The sequence below is a fragment of the Mya arenaria genome, chromosome 13, assembly GCF_026914265.1.
Source record: "Mya arenaria isolate MELC-2E11 chromosome 13, ASM2691426v1".
Classification (NCBI taxonomy): domain Eukaryota; kingdom Metazoa; phylum Mollusca; class Bivalvia; order Myida; family Myidae; genus Mya; species Mya arenaria.
Genome location: NC_069134.1, coordinates 5,692,778 through 5,711,388, shown reverse-complemented (window position 1 = coordinate 5,711,388; position 18,611 = coordinate 5,692,778). Strand labels below are relative to the sequence as shown.

The window sequence follows — 18,611 nt, the reverse complement described above, 5'->3', positions numbered from 1 at the left end:
GGCCGTGATATCGAGCTCCCGGGGGATTCTGGTCAGAACTACATGGAATTTCTGGTATATCGGCCGTGATATCGAGCTCCCGGGGGATTCTGGTCAGAACTACATGGAACTGTCTGGTATATCGGCCGTGATAACGAGCTCTCGGGGGATTCTGGTCAGAACTACATGGAACTGTCTGGTATATCGGCCGTGATAACGAGCTCTCGGGGGATTCTGGTCAGAACTACATGGAATTGTCTGGTATATCGGCCGTGATATCGAGCTCCCGGGGGATTCTGGTCAGACCAACATGGAACTGTCTTGCGTACCGGTAATAATACTGAGCTCGATGTTGATTATGATCAGAGCGTCTCGTACACCAGCACTGTTACGTTTCGGGAATGCATGATTTTGTTGGGAAAACACTTTTAGAATATCGTGTATTATTCTCTCTTTTTCTAATATTCTTATTAATCTTATTGTCTAAAAATATTTTAAAACATCACTCCAATTAAACATGAATTTTTTATTGTTTTTTTTTTTATATATTTTGAAATTGAACAGATGAAGCATTCGTGTTATATCTCTCTGAGTGAGTTGTTTTGTGAGGACAAAACTAATCTTTTAGTAACCTATTCCTTAAACAAATCATTACCAATCACACTGGTTTTGTTTGTTAAGTCCGTGATTTGTTTGAGCAATCTTCTTATCAAAGGTGAACAATTGCGCATGCGTAAGACACTTGAGAGATACATTTTTCATCTCCGTCAATATCGTCGAGTATTAAACAGATAGGAAATCAGTCTAAAACAGGAACTACTCTTTCATATATTAAATTTATTATTAAACCCATTCACCAACTTTTGTTCTACGATGTGATAATAAGAAAAACACATCTAAAATGGGTGCTAGTCACACTGGATGTTGCGGGAAGATTTTCCTGCTCTTCAACAGTCTACTATGGGTACGTACACATTCATTAATAAAATAAAACATCATTTTGAGATCAGTTGGTTTCGGAAAAAGTATTCCTTTATATGTATTTATATGTGTTTTTATGTATTTATATGTATATGTTCATTTTCCACTACTAATTAGTGTGTCCTCATTCCTTGCTATTACTGAGTGTGAACAAAGTCATCAGAAAAATAGTAACGTATATCAATAGATACATCATTGAATTCCTCCAAAATTGAATAGAAATTATACATGCAAAGATATCAGTATGAATAAGAAGTATTTCAGTTGAGTTTTAGAGTAATTAAAGCTGTATATTTTCTTAACTGATTTTTGGATGAAGGTAATGCGTGGGGAAAAGACCGTTCGTTATGTTAGTACATGCATGTTCACTTGAATGTTTGACACTGTAGTATGTAGACTACTACAATGATAAATTTTACACTAGACATTCATAAACTAATGGAGACGGACACATGTTCAGGACAGACAACAATAAATCTATATAGGTTTATCGAGATTTACAAATGTACATAATAAAACATCAATGAGTATGCCGACTGTTTGCAATCATTTGATAAATTGCGACTTCAGTTTATCCTTCATTTTACAAGCTACGCCCACTCCGCCCATTTTCTATCATTAAGATTTTACTTCAAGTCATCTAAGTGTTACTTACAGCCAAAGAGATTGCATCTCGGCTTGCTTAATCGTTAGAATTGCGTTTTTTAACTTAACAGACATAACGTTATCACGATTTACAGGATATGTTCCAACTGAGTTAGATTATAACTTATTTTCATCAGGTAAGGAACCAAATTAAGACGTCATGTCCGTTAAGTTATATTTTCTTTTCTAGTTACTAATTTCACTTGCTAGAAGGGTAGGTTACTAGTATATTGAACGACTACATTAATTCTTTTTCTGCTGAATAGGAAACACAAAGCAGTATATTTTTTGTTGTTTAACTATATCAAAAGTGATACTTTAAGATCATGTTATGGCAAAGTTTCAAATATTGTATTACGAGTAGCATTTACCACAAGAAACCGACAGGCAGGCTGCAAACGATGCAACACAGCAGCGATAAAACCATTGATTTCCTGTCACAATCTTTGCTGGACAACACTGGCAGCAGGTCCCTAGAACAATGTTAGCCAGCTGTTCTTTATTTCCACATTCAGCTGCTTACATTGTATTCCATTAATATATATACTGTTGGTGTTGTTTTTTCTACCAACTTTCTGTGAGCATGATAACAATAAAGAATACGCATTCAGCTGATAACATCTATTCCGAACCCAGTAAGTTTGTAATTGTACAGGAATCGTAAAATGTTAATGGATACTTACCACTAAATATAACATGAGCAATACCCTTGTGTATATACTACATCATTAAACAATTGTAGAGGAACAATGACCCTTGATTGGGCTTTGACTTTCTTATTGGACATTCAAACCATTTCCCAACTAAATAATTTTTACTCAGTTGTAATAAAAAAAACACACCAGCGCAGGAGTATCAAAATTTGTTTATAAATAGTCTTTGATGGTTTTCGTAAATATGAATGAAATCATGTTTGGCATTGTTAAACTGTAGATAACTGTCTTGTTTATTGTATAACAAACAAAGATGTGCAAACAATCTCCTTGTCGGTCCGCATATACAAACATGAGAGCAAATATATCGTGTGGTCATCTGGCAATTTCCATACAGTCATACCTCAAATGTAAACTATTCAAGGTCCTTATCCATAAAGACAATATGTTGCTGTACTTACAGTTTGATTCGAAATATAATAAAAACGATCCAATGTTTTAACCATGCTTTGGTAGAACTTATAGTGTACAGGTGAAGCAGCGTTGAGTGAAAGACCTTCAAATGCTCACAGAACTTATTGCTTTCGTACGAATACAGTCAGTTTCATTCCTCGAAAACAAATACTCCGAACGGATGAACCGGATCCATGATAAATTGATCTACCTTTGTCCGGTATAAACATGGGAATATTCCCTTAGGGTATTTGTGGGAAGTTTCTAGCAGGGTCGGACAGCGGACTTGTTTTGTTTGGCCGGATACACATATGTACTACGATGGTAAATAAAAATAGAGAAACGATTGATTTATTAATCAGTGACTAAGTGCGACAGTCATCGTGTATTGCGTAGTTAACAGAGAACACCTGGTATAAGAGTGTCACCCCACCCCATCTTGATTAGCCAGATTCCCGGTATTTTTGTGCGGTATATATCTGTAGTGTTTGAAAATCGGACTCCATTATTTTGTTATCGATACTCGATTCGTATCGGACCAAGCATATGATATAATTTGGGAATGTTAGTATTGTATCAACGTAAAAGCATATTTAATGCTTGTTGCACAGTTTGAACTAGCGGATCCAAGGGAGGAGGTGGGGGGGGGGGGGGTGAAAAAAAGTCGTGTAAGTTAACTTTTTATGTCAATATCGGAGGAAAAAAAAGACATACCCGCAATTCGCACAATTTTAAACTAGAGATCGTAAAACAATCTTAAAGGAGCACACACCCCGCCGACATTTTAAAACATTTCAATTTTGGTTCTGAGGGAGGGCGTCATGATGTCAAAAGGTGTCCCTTCATCGTTAATTCCTGGATCCGCCCCTGGTTTTGTATTCCGCAGCTGGCATGTCTAGGTTGTTTTTCGCTGGCAATCCTGGTCTCTTTTTTTTAAATCCGACAAACTTCCATACGTTTAACCCGACTTTGTCTGAGTTAGAAAATACATCATACAACAGGCAGCGCCATTGTTTAAAAGAGTGACCTCCCTGGTTTACATGAACTCAACGACGATTTACCGGAAGAAAAATGAATATTTCCTAGATATTTACCACCCTTCGGAACACCTCCCCTATTTTCCATCAAATACAACCTCAGAGATATATGAACGGTTTACAATGTCGATTTTTTACATTTAACTACAATGCATGTATACCGCGTAGTAATTTCAATTTAGCAGTTAATCTTAATGACTGTACTCTTGGAAATCTTAATTATTTATGCAATTATACACTTCTCTGACTATCAATTTAAACTTGGTAATACAAAATACACGTTAACACACTACAATTAATTAGAACTATTATTTAAAATTTACGAACTAATTCTACTGTTGTATTGGCATTCAGGTTGTTTTCGACGGTAAATGGCCGATGTGCTCCGAATGTTAAAACTAAAAATACGTATTTACCGGAAAGAATATTAGCGACATCGATTTTGGACAACCACTATCGATTGTCGCCGACATTGTCCGTGACGATTTACCGATTGTTCTCGATAATAGTTTTATTACTACTCAAAATAATATTTTTTGAGCTATAATAGACAGAATTCTACGTGGCCTAAATCTGATATTATTTCTTTTTCTCTGTCATTTGGTGTAGCTGTATTTCGTTAGGTAAAGTACTCCGCGCAAGTCTGAACAAATAAATAAAAAAACCCCGACTAGGCTGAGTTTGAAGTGCATATAAATCATCAGAATGCATTATGCTAGGGGCTAGTATACACCAACTTTCTGTCGTATTCCCAACTCGCTTGTCTTTTTTATAATGTTTACATCATATTTATATTATTGCTAGTCAAATGCACTATACTAATACACAAACATACTAATTCTCACTTGTACTGTCAAAGCAGTTGTACAATATCCGAGAATATTAGTCCATTCTGTCAGTTTAAAAAAAAACTCTTCTTTAAATAATATATATAATCTTATTTACAATTATTTATTATCCTGTCATATAGGGGCCTACACACTTATCTCCATCTCGCTAGGCGTTAATTAACAATTATTATTGCATTTAAATGCCCAGAGAAGCCAAAGTATAAATGAAAAATAATGCTATCAAACACTTATGGAACATTTTATGCAATATTGGTATTGCGGATTTAAGTTCAAAATGAAGCGGTATAACGGATTCCACGGGACGGGCAGGGTTGGAGTGGGGTGTCGGGGGTGTAGGGAGATGACATCCTCCTGGTTAGTTAACAAACAGATAAACGAATCGGGACAGACTATAAATCCATCAGCGCACGCTAATATTTTCTTCATGTTTCAGTTGGTGGGCATCGGTACGTTGGCGTACGGGATTTGGATCATGGTCTCCACTGGAAACACAAGTAACTTCCTGTCCGGCACTCTGGTAAGTGCCTCTCATTGACAACAGTACACACATTTAATAGAACAAGTTTTATGATTACGGTAGTACACGCCTGCTTGTTGTCATAGTGTCAATCATATACCTTTTGTAGACTTGCTTTGGTGTTTATTAAGGCTACTTTGGAGCTAGGAAGTTATTAAAGAACCCGAATATCTGTCAAAATATTTCCTATGGTGTCACAAAGCAACAACCACCAAAATCTTAAGCATGTTCGCCGAATGGGTCTTACCCTTATACGCTCAGCACCATTAACCTTAAGCAAGGGTGCATGGACGTGTTATATCTTACCCGGTCTTAAATATATCCGTTTTATTTTGCAGATATTCACCTACACGTTCATCGGCGTCGGTGCATTATTAACATTGATAGGTATTACCCTTTTACATTCATTTTCATATAGTTGTGTACTTCGTGGTTTGGCTTAGAATACTAGAACACCAGCGAAAATGCACATAGTTTGTGAAAACTGAAATTCAGTTTATTCCAAGTATGGTACACGGCTATTTTAATTTCATGAAGTCATTTGTTAAATAAACTATATGCTACCTAAGAAATAATCAAGTTCCCGCCATTCTGGTATTTCATCTCTACATGTGGTTCGTTTCTGCAGGGTTGTTGGGATGCATTGGTGTCTGTGCTGAGAGCACCTGCTGCCTCAAGATGGTGAGTGACCTACAGTAATGTATCACTAAACAAGGAGCTCTCAACATCATACCTCAATGATAATTAGTGCTTTTTCGAAAGAGGGCGTGTCTTTTGTGGCCTCCTTTAAGCATGACAACGTTGGTAGAAATGTTAACAATTTTCAATTTTAGTTATGCGTGTCTTTCTGAGACTTATCACTCGATGTACGGAGTTTTCGAACAGTAAACCATCCAGGAACTAAATGCAGTTTATGTACTTCGTCCTAAATCTCATGAAAAGTGTCTCATATATTAGGTCATAACTCTGATTTAAGGAACACTCCAGTTCTCCTTTGTAAAAATAAAAGGTCTATATTGTTAGCTTGAAATGTAACTATGTTCTGTTGACACACAAGTGGTACTTAAATACGAAATTGGTACGTGCCAAATCAAGTTCATTGTAATATAAATGAATTATTGTTGTAAAACTTCCTTAATAAGGAGATAAGACGTAAACTCGAACAAGCCCATCTATGATTTATCACACGTGGTTTCAAGCGATTTCTGGTATAGTTTGTCAAGTATGCTGGCTCGTGATAAGATTGATGATCCTTCGAATGTTGTAATCATGACCATTGACGTTCAAAGAATTGGCAGCCTTGGGAAATTTTCTCCCAAGAGACGAGAGTTATGCTATTTCAATTTGAAATGTCATCGGCAATTCATTTATCCCCCCAAGTGCTGATAGGCGATCATACCTGTTGGGGTAAAGGTACGACATTGCACGAGGGTCAAGTGCTGATTACCGTTCTATATATACATGTATATAAGCCATTGTATTTCATTCATTTGATCACGGGTCATATTGGCCTATTTCAAATATACATTGTGTTGTGTATTTCTGCTGAATAAACTTTCTTCTTCATCTATCAATATATGAGTGTAGATATGACGAGATGTGCTGAATGCCCCTCATGGTTTCATCATCTGATTTGTCCGCCCGTCTTACTGTCCGTACATAAATTGCTTAAGATGTGTATGCTTGAAGAAAAATTCTACATATTGTACATACAAAAATCCCCAACAAATTTCCATGTAATGTTGATGTTGTTGTATCCCATGTGTGTAATTATAATACTATTCATATGTGCCTGCTCATCTTGCCAGTATATCGGTTTGACGACGATATTGCTGTTGGTGGACATAGGAGTGGCCATCGCAGGCGGCGTCCAGCAGGACCAGGTATAACACGTTGATTGCATGGTAGAAAAAATAGAAAGGCATCAATTTACTCGTAAATATAAATATTATTTTATGTGTTCAAATGCGTAGGGTAAATAAAGTGGAGAGTTTACAGAATTCATGTTTAATTGTCGTTTACGTTTGAAAATTGTCAGAATACAGTTCAAAATTGATAACAGAATCTATTCAATTTGTGACATTGCAGGCTTTTGGACTTACAGAAAAAATATGGGATGAGGTAAACAGTGAAACGAAGAATCAGATACAGAAAGAGGTACTTTTTATAACATTCTCTTAAGATGCTATAACAACATTTTTTTTGAAAAAAAGAAGACTCAGTCTGCCTTTCTTAGTCAGTCCTCAGGTTTTAATTAACACTTCTATAACATGTTTATAAACGTAAAAATGTAATTCTCGGAGCGAACGTTAGTAAATGCATGTTGTTGAATCAAAGAATTATTTTTTTCAATTGTCCCTTATAATAAGAAAGGCACGATATACGTCCACGGATTGCTGTCAAGTGTCCTTTTTGACATTACAGTTGGAATGTTGTGGCTACAACAACTACACAGACTACGGCTCGGGCGCGCTCCCTGACAGTTGCCTTAGCAACGCACAGAACAATGCAACCCTGTATACGGTAAGCAATGTGTCGACCGTAAAAATAAATGAAAATTAGAAAACACTCGGGCACCCTACAATATTAACCCTGTTCTTACCCTACAACATTTACCCCGTTCTTACCCTACATCATCTACCCTGTTCTTACCCTACAACATCTACCATGTTCTTACCCTACAACATCTACCCTGTTCTTACCCTACACCATCTACCCTGTTCTTACCCTACAACATCTACCCTGTTCTTACCCTACACCATCTAGCCTGTTCTTACCCTACAGCATCTACCCTGTTCTTACCCTACATCATCTACCCTGTTCTTACCCTACAACATCTACCCTGTTCTTACCCTACAACATCTACCATGTTCTTACCCTACATCATCTACCATGTTCTTTCCCTACAGCATCTACCATGTTCTTACCCTACAGCATCTACCCTGTTCTTACCCTACAACATCTACCCTGTTCTTACCCTACATCATCTACCATGTTCTTACCCTACAACATCTACCATGTTCTTACCCTACAGCATCTACCCTGTTCTTACCCTACAACATCTACCCTGTTCTTACCCTACAACATCTACCATGTTCTTACCCTACAGCATCTACCCTGTTCTTACCCTACAACATCTACCCTGTTCTTACCCTACAACATCTACCATGTTCTTACCCTACATCATCTACCCTGTTCTTACCCTACAACATCTACCATGTTCTTACCCTACAACATCTACCCCGTTCTTACCCTACATCATCTACCCTGTTCTTACACTACAACATCTACCCTGTTCTTACCCTACAAAATCTACCATGTTCTTACCCTACATCATCTACCCTGTTCTTACCCTACATCATATACCCCGTTCTAATCCTACAACATCTACCCAGTTCTTATCCTACAACATTTAACCCGTTCTTACCCTACATCATCTACCCCGTTCTTACCCTACAACATCAACCCTGTTCTTATCCTACAGCATCTACCCTATTCTTACCCTACAACATCTACCCCGTTCTTACCCTACAATATATTCCCTGTTGTTACCCTACAACATCTACCCTGTTCTTAAACTACAACATCTAGCCTGTTCTTACCCTACAACATCTACCCTGTTCTTACCCTACAACATCTACCCTGTTCTTACCCTACAGCATCTACCCTGTTCTTACCCTATGGCATTTAGCCTGTTCTTACCCTACAGCATCTACTCTGTTCTTACCCTACAGCATCTACCCTGTTCTTACCCTACGGCATCTAGCCTGTTCTTACCCTACGGCATCTAGGCTGTTCTTACCCTACGGCATCTAGCCTGTTCTTACCCTACGGCATCTAGCCTGTTCTTACCCTACGGCATCTAGCCTGTTCTTACCCTACGGCATCTAGCCTGTTCTTACCCTACAGCATCTACCCTGTTCTTACCCTACGGCATCTAGAGTGTTCTCACCCTACAACATCTACCCTGATCTTACCCTACAACATCTACCCTGTCCTTACCCTACAACTTCTACCCTGTTCTTACCCTACGGCATATAACCTGTTCTTACCCTACACCATCTACCCTGTCCTTACCCTACAACATCTACCCTGTTCTCACCCTACAGCATCTACCCTGTTTTTACCCTACAACATCTACCCTGTCCTTACCCTACAACATCTACCCTGTTCTTACCCTACAGCATCTACCCTGTTCTTACCCTACACCATCTACCCTGTCCTTACCCTACAACATCTACCCTGTTCTTAACCTACAACATCTACCCTGTCCTTACCCTACAACATCTACCCTGTCCTTACCCTACACCATCTACCCTGTTCTTACCCTACAACATCTACCCTGTCCTTACCCTACACCATCTAGCCTGTCCTTACCCTACACCATCTAGCCTGTCCTTACCCTACGGCATCTAGCCTGTTCTTACCCTACGACATCAAGCCTGTTCTTACCCTACGGCATTTAGCCGGTTCTTACCCTACGGCATCTAGCCTGTTCTTACCCTACAGCATCTACCCTGTTCTTACCCTACGGCATCTAGAGTGTTCTCACCATACAACATCTACCCTGATCTTACCCTACAACATCTACCCTGTCCTTACCCTACAACATCTACCCTGTTCTTACCCTACGGCATATAGCCTGTTCTTACCCTACACCATCTACCCTGTCCTTACCCTACATCATCTACCCTGTTCTCACCCTACAGCATCTACCCTGTTTTTACCCTACAACATCTACCCTGTCCTTACCCTACAACATCTACCCTGTTCTTACCCTACAGCATCTACCCTGTCCTTACCCTACACCATCTAGCCTGTCCTTACCCTACGGCATCTAGCCTGTTCTTACCCTACGACATCTAGCCTGTTCTTACCCTACGGCATTTAGCCGGTTCTTACCCTACGGCATCTAGCCTGTTCTTACCCTACAGCATCTACCCTGTTCTTACCCTACGGCATCTAGAGTGTTCTCACCCTACAACATCTACCCTGATCTTACCCTACAACATCTACCCTGTCCTTACCCTACAACATCTACCCTGTTCTTACCCTACGGCATATAGCCTGTTCTTACCCTACACCATCTACCCTGTCCTTACCCTACATCATCTACCCTGTTCTCACCCTACAGCATCTACCCTGTTTTTACCCTACAACATCTACCCTGTCCTTACCCTACAACATCTACCCTGTTCTTACCCTACAGCATCTACCCTGTCCTTACCCTACACCATCTACCCTGTCCTTACCCTACAACATCTACCCTGTTCTCACCCTACATTATCTACCCTGTCCTTACCCTACAACATCTACCCTGTCCTTACCCTACGGCATATACCCTGTTCTCGCCCTACAACATCTACCCTGTTCTTACCCTACAACATCTACCCTGTCCTTACCATACAACATCTACCCTGTCCTTACCCTACACCATCTACCCTGTTCTTACCCTACAGCATCTACGTTGTTCTTACCCTACAACATCTACCCTGTCCTTACCCTACACCATCTAGCCTGTCCTTACCCTACAGCATCTAGCCTGTCCTTACCCTACACCATCTACCCTGTCCTTACCCTACAACATCTACCCTGTCCTTACCCTACACCATCTAGCCTGTCCTTACCCTACAGCATCTAGCCTGTCCTTACCCTACAGCATCTACCCTGTCCTTACCATACAACATCTACCCTGTCCTTACCCTACACCATCTACCCTGTTCTTACCCTACAGCATCTACGTTGTTCTTACCCTACAACATCTACCCTGTCCTTACCCTACACCATCTAGCCTGTCCTTACCCTACACCATCTAGCCTGTCCTTACCCTACAGCATCTACCCTGTCCTTACCCTACACCATCTAGCCTGTCCTTACCCTACAGCATCTAGCCTGTCCTTACCCTACAGCATCTACCCTGTTTTTACCCTACAGCATCTAGCCTGTCCTTACCCTACAACATCTACCCTGTCCTTACCCTATAGCATCAAGCCTGTCCTTACCCTACAGCATCTACCCTGTTTTTACCCTATAGCATCTAGCCTGTCCTTACCCTACAGCATCTACCCTGTTTTTACCCTATAGCATCTAGCCTGTCCTTACCCTACAACATCTACCCTGTCCTTACCCTATAGCATCTACCCTGTCCTTACCCTACACCATCTAGCCTGTCCTTACCCTACAGCATCTACCCTGTCCTTACCCTACACCATCTACCCTGTTCTTACCCTACACCATCTAGCCTGTCCTTACCCTACACCATCTACCCTGTCCTTACCCTACACCAGCTAGCCTGTACTTACCCTACACCATCTACCCTGTCCTTACCCTACAACATCTACCCTGTCCTTACCCTACAGCATCTACCCTGTCCTTACCCTACACCATCTAGCCTGTCCTTACCCTACACCATCTACCCTGTCCTTACCCTACACCATCTAGCCTGTCCTTACCCTACAGCATCTACCCTGTCCTTACCCTACACCATCTAGCCTGTCCTTACACTACATCTACCCTGTCCTTACCCTACACCATCTAGCCTGTCCTTACCCTACAGCATCTACCCTGTCCTTACCCTACACCATCTACCCTGTCCTTACCCTACACCATCTACCCTGTCCTTACCCTACACCATCTACCCTGTCCTTACCCTATAGCATCTACCCTGTCCTTACCCTACACCATCTAGCCTGTCCTTACCCTACAGTATCTACCCTGTCCTTACCCTACAACATCTACCCTGTCCTTACCCTACACCATCTAGCCTGTCCTTACCCTACACCATCTAGCCTGTCCTTACCCTACAACATCTACCCTGTCCTTACCCTATAGCATCTAGCCTGTCCTTACCCTACACCAGCTACCCTGTCCTTACCCTACAACATCTACCCTGTCCTTACCCTATAGCATCTACCCTGTCCTTACCCTATAGCATCTAGCCTGTCCTTACCCTATAGCATCTAGCCTGTCCTTACCCTACAGCATCTACCCTGTCCTTACCCTACACCATCTAGCCTGTCCTTACCCTACACCATCTAGCCTGTCCTTACCCTACAACATCTACCCTGTCCTTACCATACAACATCTAGCCTGTCCTTACCCTACAACATCTACCCTGTCCTTACCCTACATCATCTACCCCGTTCTTACCCTACAGCATCTACCATGTTCTTACCCTACAACATCTACCCTGTTCTTACCCAGTTCTTACCCTACAACACCTACCCCGTTCTTACCCTACAACATCTACCCTGACCTTACCCTACAACATCTACTCGTTCTTACCCTACAACATCTACCTTGTTCTTACCCTACAACATCTACCCTGTTCTTACCCTACAACATCTACCCAGATCTTACCCTACAGCATCTACCCTGTCCTTACCCTACAACATCTACCCTGTCCTTACCCTACAGCATCTACCCTGTTCTTACCCTACAACATCTACCCTGTTTTTACCCTACAACATCTACCCTGTTCTTACCCTACAGCATCTACCCTGTTCTCACCCTACAGCATCTACCCCGTTCTTACCCTACACCATCTACCCTGTTCTTACCTACACCATCTACCATGTTCTTACCCTACACCATCTACCATGTTCTTGCACTACACCATCTACCCTGTTTTTACCCTACAGCATCTAGCCTGTTCTTACCCTACACCTGTTCTTACCCTACAACATCTACCCTGTTCTTACCCTACAGCATCTACTCTGTCCTTACCCTACACCATCTACCCTGTTCTCACCCTACAGCATCTAGCCTGTTCTTACCCTAAACATCTACCCTGTTCTTACTCTACAACATCAACCCTGTTCTTAACCTACAACATCTACCCTGTTCTCACCCTACAACATCTACCCTGTTCTCACCCTACAACATCTAGCCTGTTCTTACCCTAAACATCTACCCTGTTCTTACTCTACAACATCAACCCTGTTCTTAACCTACAACATCTACCCTGTTCTCACCCTACAACATCTACCCTGTTCTTACCCTGCAACATCAACCCTGTTCTTAACCTACAACATCAACCCTGTTCTCACCCCACAACATCTACCCTGTTCTTACCTTACAGCATCTACCCTGGTCTTACCCTACACCATCCACCCTGTTCTTACCCTACAGCATCTACCCCGTTCTTACCCTACAGCATCTACCCCGTTCTTACCCTACAACATCTACCCTGTTCTTACCCTACAATATGTACCCCGTTCTTACCCCACAGCATCTACCCTGTTCTTACCCTACACCATCTACCCTGTCCTTACCCTACATCATCTACCCCGTTCTTACCCTACAGCATCTACCCTGTTCTTACCCTACAGCATCTACCCTGTTCTTACCCTACAGCATCTACCCCGTTCTTATCCTACACCATCTACCCTGTTCTTATCCCACACCATCTAGCCTGTTCTCACCCTACAACATCTACCTTGTTCTTACCCTACAGCATCTACCCTGTTCTTACCCTACAGCATCTACCCTGTTCTTACCCTACAGCATCTACCCTGTTCTTACCCTACAGCATCTAGCCTGTTTTTACCCTACAGCATCTAGCCTGTTTTTACCCTACACCATCTACCCTGTTCTTACCCTACAGCATCTACCCTGTTCTTACCCTACAGCATCTAGCCTGTTCTTACCCTACAGCATCTAGCCTGTTTTTACCCTACACCATCTAGCCTGTTCTTACCCTATAGCATCTACCCTGTTCTTACCCTACAGCATCTACCCTGTTTTTACCCTACAGCATCTACCCTGTTCTTACCCTACAACATCTACCCTGTCCTTACCCTACAGCATCTACCCTGTCCTTACCCTACACCATCTAGCCTGTCCTTACCCTACAGCATCTAGCCTGTTTTTACCCTACAGCATCTAGCCTGTTTTTACCCTACACCATCTACCCTGTTCTTACCCTACAGCATCTACCCTGTTCTTACCCTACAGCATCTACCCTGTTTTTTCCCTACAACATCTACCCTGTTCTTACCCTACAACATCTACCCTGTTCTTACCCTACAACATCTACCCTGTTCTTACCCTAAAACATCTACCCTGTTCTTACCCTACAACATCTACCCTGTTCTTACCCTACAACATCTACCCTGTTTTTACCCTACACCATCTAGCCTGTTCTTACCCTACAGCATCTACCCTGTTCTTACCCTACAGCATCTACCCTGTTTTTACCCTACAGCATCTACCCTGTTCTTACCCTACACCATCTAGCCTGTCCTTACCCTACAGCATCTACCCTGTCCTTACCCTACACCATCTAGCCTGTTCTTACCCTACAGCATCTAGCCTGTTTTTACCCTACAGCATCTAGCCTGTTTTTACCCTACACCATCTACCCTGTTCTTACCCTACAGCATCTACCCTGTTCTTACCCTACAGCATCTACCCTGTTTTTACCCTACAGCATCTACCCTGTTCTTACCCTACAACATCTACCCTGTTCTTACCCTAAAACATCTACCCTGTTCTTACCCTACAACATCTACCCTGTTCTTACCCTACAACATCTACCCTGTTCTTACCCTACACCATCTAGCCTGTCCTTACCCTACAACATCTACCCTGTTCTTACCCTACACCATCTAGCCTGTCCTTACCCTACAACATCTACCCTGTTCTTACCCTACAGCATCTACCCTGTTTTTACCCTACAACATCTACCCTGTCCTTACCCTACAACATCTACCCTGTTCTTACCCTACAGCATCTACCCTGTTTTTACCCTACAACATCTACCCCGTTCTCACCTTGAGATAAGAAGTTCAATGCTTCATTACCAGAGACTGATTCTGTTTTGAATTGTACACGTATGGCATGACATTTTTCAGTGGAACTTGATTTGCCAATTTTGCGAATTTATTACAGACGCCATGCGGGACGGCTATGCGGGCGTGGCTTGACGATAACCTGCCCGTGTGGGTCGCTGTCCTCGCCTCTCTGCTCTTCGTACAGGTATGTACAATGGTGTTGTCGCGATCACCGTACCTAAACCTGCATTATTACATAGACTGAAGTGTGGTACAGCAGGTTCTATGGTGGTGTGTACTGTAGTGATGTGCTGCCCCTATTATAGCTACTCTGTCAGCTGACATGTTGGTCCTGTTATTGAGATGCAAACAAAACATATTCTAAGCATATTGTTCGTATGTGTTATAGATGTGCCAATAGTCGGGAATTTATTAAGTAATGCGTACATCAGTACATTATGATGCTTTTTGGATAGGTCTTAGCTCAAACATCATAATGCTCACCGTCTCTTTGTCCTCTGTTTTACAGCTGATGAGCATGTTCGCCTCCTGTCTGACCCTGAAGAACATCGAGGACGCGTTAAGAGTCGGCGTCTTATAGAGGCTCTCATTAATTCACGTGAACGCTTTCATAGACAAACTGTGACGTCATAAACGTGATTTATTATCTGTGATGTTTTGCTTTTTTGTGCTAATAATTAATAGAGATATTGTTTATCTTTGATGTGATTTGTTGTGCATATTTTTATCATATTTTGGGAGATTTATTTAAGAGAATGCAACTAGGAAGATTATAGGACAGTTTAAAAGTTTCATAATATTCAGTGACCATTAGTACAAACGGCTAGTGGTAAGAAAATATACTTACATAATTAATACGTTCTGACTCTAACTTTGAAACTACTGAAGAACAAGTTTATTTTAATTTAATAGGTATAGATTTTGGTTGGCTCATTTTACATTAAAAAATATCTCTTCAGTTCTTTCAAATTTGATGGTGAACACTGATGTTCTTTTGCTTTGGTAACATTTGTTCTGTGTTTTTGTTTTATAATCAGATGTGTGCTTGTTGTTTAAATGTTATTTATTTGATTTATTGCTGAATTGTACAGTTATTTGATTTAATCGTCTTAATTTGTAACACCCCTTACCGTCCAAGAATGAGTTGCGTATGTTTGACATTTTTTACGACAATCAACAATATGCATGTTCTGAGCAATAAAGACACTATAAACAGCTTAACACTCAGAGTACTTTTATTTGGTTTCCGTTTGGAACTGGGCGTTCAAATCAATGTTTTCAAACGAAAAATGTAAAACTCTTTGTATGTGTGTGGACAAAAGATCATTACATTTCGGCGGATAAACAATTTTCGTTCGTTAACTGAGGTTGGGAAAAACGACTTGTACGTGGACTTTAACGTGTTGCTACGTCGACGTACAACAATTGCAGATGAGTTAAAATATCGTTTGCGAAATGCCACTGAACACTTGAAGATTCGCTGATACTCGTATACATCACTTTCCTCGTGTATTGTACATGTCACTGTCCTCGTGTATTGTGCAGGTTACTGCCATGTATTGTACATGTCACTGTCCTCGTGTATTGTACATGTCACTGTCCTCGTGTATTGCACATGTCACTGTTCTCGTGTATTGTACATGTCACTGTCCTCGTATAGCGTTCATGTCACTGTCCTCGTGTATTGTACATGTCACTGTTCTCGTGTATTGTACATGTCACTATCCTCGTGTATTGTACATGTCACTGTTCTCGTGTATTGCACATGTCACTGTTCTCGTGTATTGTACATGTCACTGTCCTCGTGTAGCGTACATGTCACTGTCCTCGTGTATTGTACATGTCACTATCCTCGTGTATTGTACATGTCACTATCCTCGTGTATTGTACATGTCAATGTCCTCGTGTATTGTACATGTCACTGTCCTCGTGTAGCGTACATGTCACTGTCCTCGTGTATTGTACATGTCAATGTCCTCGTGTATTGTACATGTGACTGTCCTCGTGTAGCGTACATGTCACTGTCCTCGTGTATTGTACATGTGACTGTCCTCGTGTATTGTACATGTGACTGTCCTCGTGTATTGTACATGTGACTGTCCTTGTGTAGCGTACATGTCACTGTCCTCGTGTATTGTACACATGACTGTCCTCGTGTATTGTACATGTGACTGTCCTCGTGTATTGTACATGTGACTGTCCTCGTGTATTGTACATGTCACTCTCCTCGTGTATTGTACATGTCACTGTCCTCGATTATTGTACATGTGACTGTCCTCGTGTATTGTACATGTGACTGTCCTCGTGTAGCGTGCATGTGACTATCCTCGTGTATTGTACATGTGACTGTTCTCGTGTATTGTACATGTCACTATCCTCGTGTAGCGAACATGTCACTATCCTCGTGTATTGTATATTTCACTGTCCTCGTGTAGCGTACATGTCACTGTCCTCGTGTATTGTACATGTCACTGTCCTCGTGTAGCGTACATGTCACTGTCCTCGTGTATTGTACATGTCACTGCCCTCGTGTATTGTACATGTCACTATCCTCGTGTAGCGAACATGTGACTGTCCTCGTGTATTGTATATTTCACTGTCCTCGTGTAGCGTACATGTCACTGTCCTCGTGTAGCGTACATGTCACTATCCTCGTGTAGCGTACATGCCACTGTCCTCGTGTATTGTACATGTCACTGTCCTCGTGTAGCGTACATGTCACTGTCCTCGTGTATTGTACAAGTCCCTGCCCTCGTGTATTGTACATGTCACTGCCCTCGTGTATTGTTCATGTCACTGCCCTCGTGTATTGTACATGTCACTGCCCTCGTGTATTGTACATGTCACTGTCCTCGTGTAGCGTACATGTCACTATCCTCGTGTATTGTACATGTGACTGTCCTCGTGTATTGTACATGTCACTGTCCTCGTGTAGCGTACATGTCACTGTCCTCGTGTAGCGTACATGTCACTAACCTCGTGTAGCGTACATGTCACAGCCCTCGAGAATTGTACATGTGACTGTCCTCGTGTATTGTACATGTCACTGCCCTCGTGATTTGTACATGTCACTAACCTCGTGTAGCGAACATGTCACAGCCCTCGTGAATTGTACATGTGACTGTCCTCGTGTATTGTACATGTCACTGTCCTCGTGTATTTTACATGTCACTATCCTCGTGTAGCGAACATGTCACTGTCCTCGTGAAGCGTACATTTCACTGTCCTCGTGTTGCGTACATGTGACTGTCCTCGTGTATTGTATATTTCACTGTCCTCGTGTATTGTACATGTCACTGTCCTCGTGTAGCGTACATGTCACTAACCTCGTGTAGCGTACATGTCACAGCCCTCGTGAATTGTACATGTGACTGTCCTCGTGTATTGTACAAGTCCCTGCCCTCGTGTATTGTACATGTCACTGCCCTCGTGTATTGTTCATGTCACTGCCCTCGTGTATTGTACATGTCACTGCCCTCGTGTATTGTACATGTCACTGTCCTCGTGAAGCGTACATGTCACTATCCTCGTGTATTGTACATGTGACTGTCCTCGTGTATTGTTCATGTCACTGCCCTCGTGTATTGTATATTTCACTGTCCTCGTGTATTGTACATGTCACTGTCCTCGTGTAGCGTACATGTCACTATCCTCGTGTAGCGTACATGTCACTATCCTCGTGTATTGTATATTTCACTGTC

At 41.7% G+C, this 18,611-nt stretch overlaps 1 protein-coding gene across 1 annotated transcript; it reads left to right on the top strand.

Annotated features, from left to right (window-relative positions):
- Window positions 1–742: 742 nt before the first annotated feature.
- Window positions 743–16,131, top strand: LOC128214873 (tetraspanin-9-like). Its single transcript, XM_052921575.1, has 9 exons — window positions 743–943; window positions 5,033–5,116; window positions 5,455–5,503; window positions 5,745–5,797; window positions 6,925–6,999; window positions 7,205–7,273; window positions 7,541–7,639; window positions 15,008–15,094; window positions 15,419–16,131. The coding sequence occupies exons 1-9, from the start codon at window positions 881–883 to the stop codon at window positions 15,488–15,490; spliced, it is 651 nt and encodes a 216-aa protein (XP_052777535.1). The 5' UTR covers window positions 743–880; the 3' UTR covers window positions 15,491–16,131.
- Window positions 16,132–18,611: the final 2,480 nt, after the last annotated feature.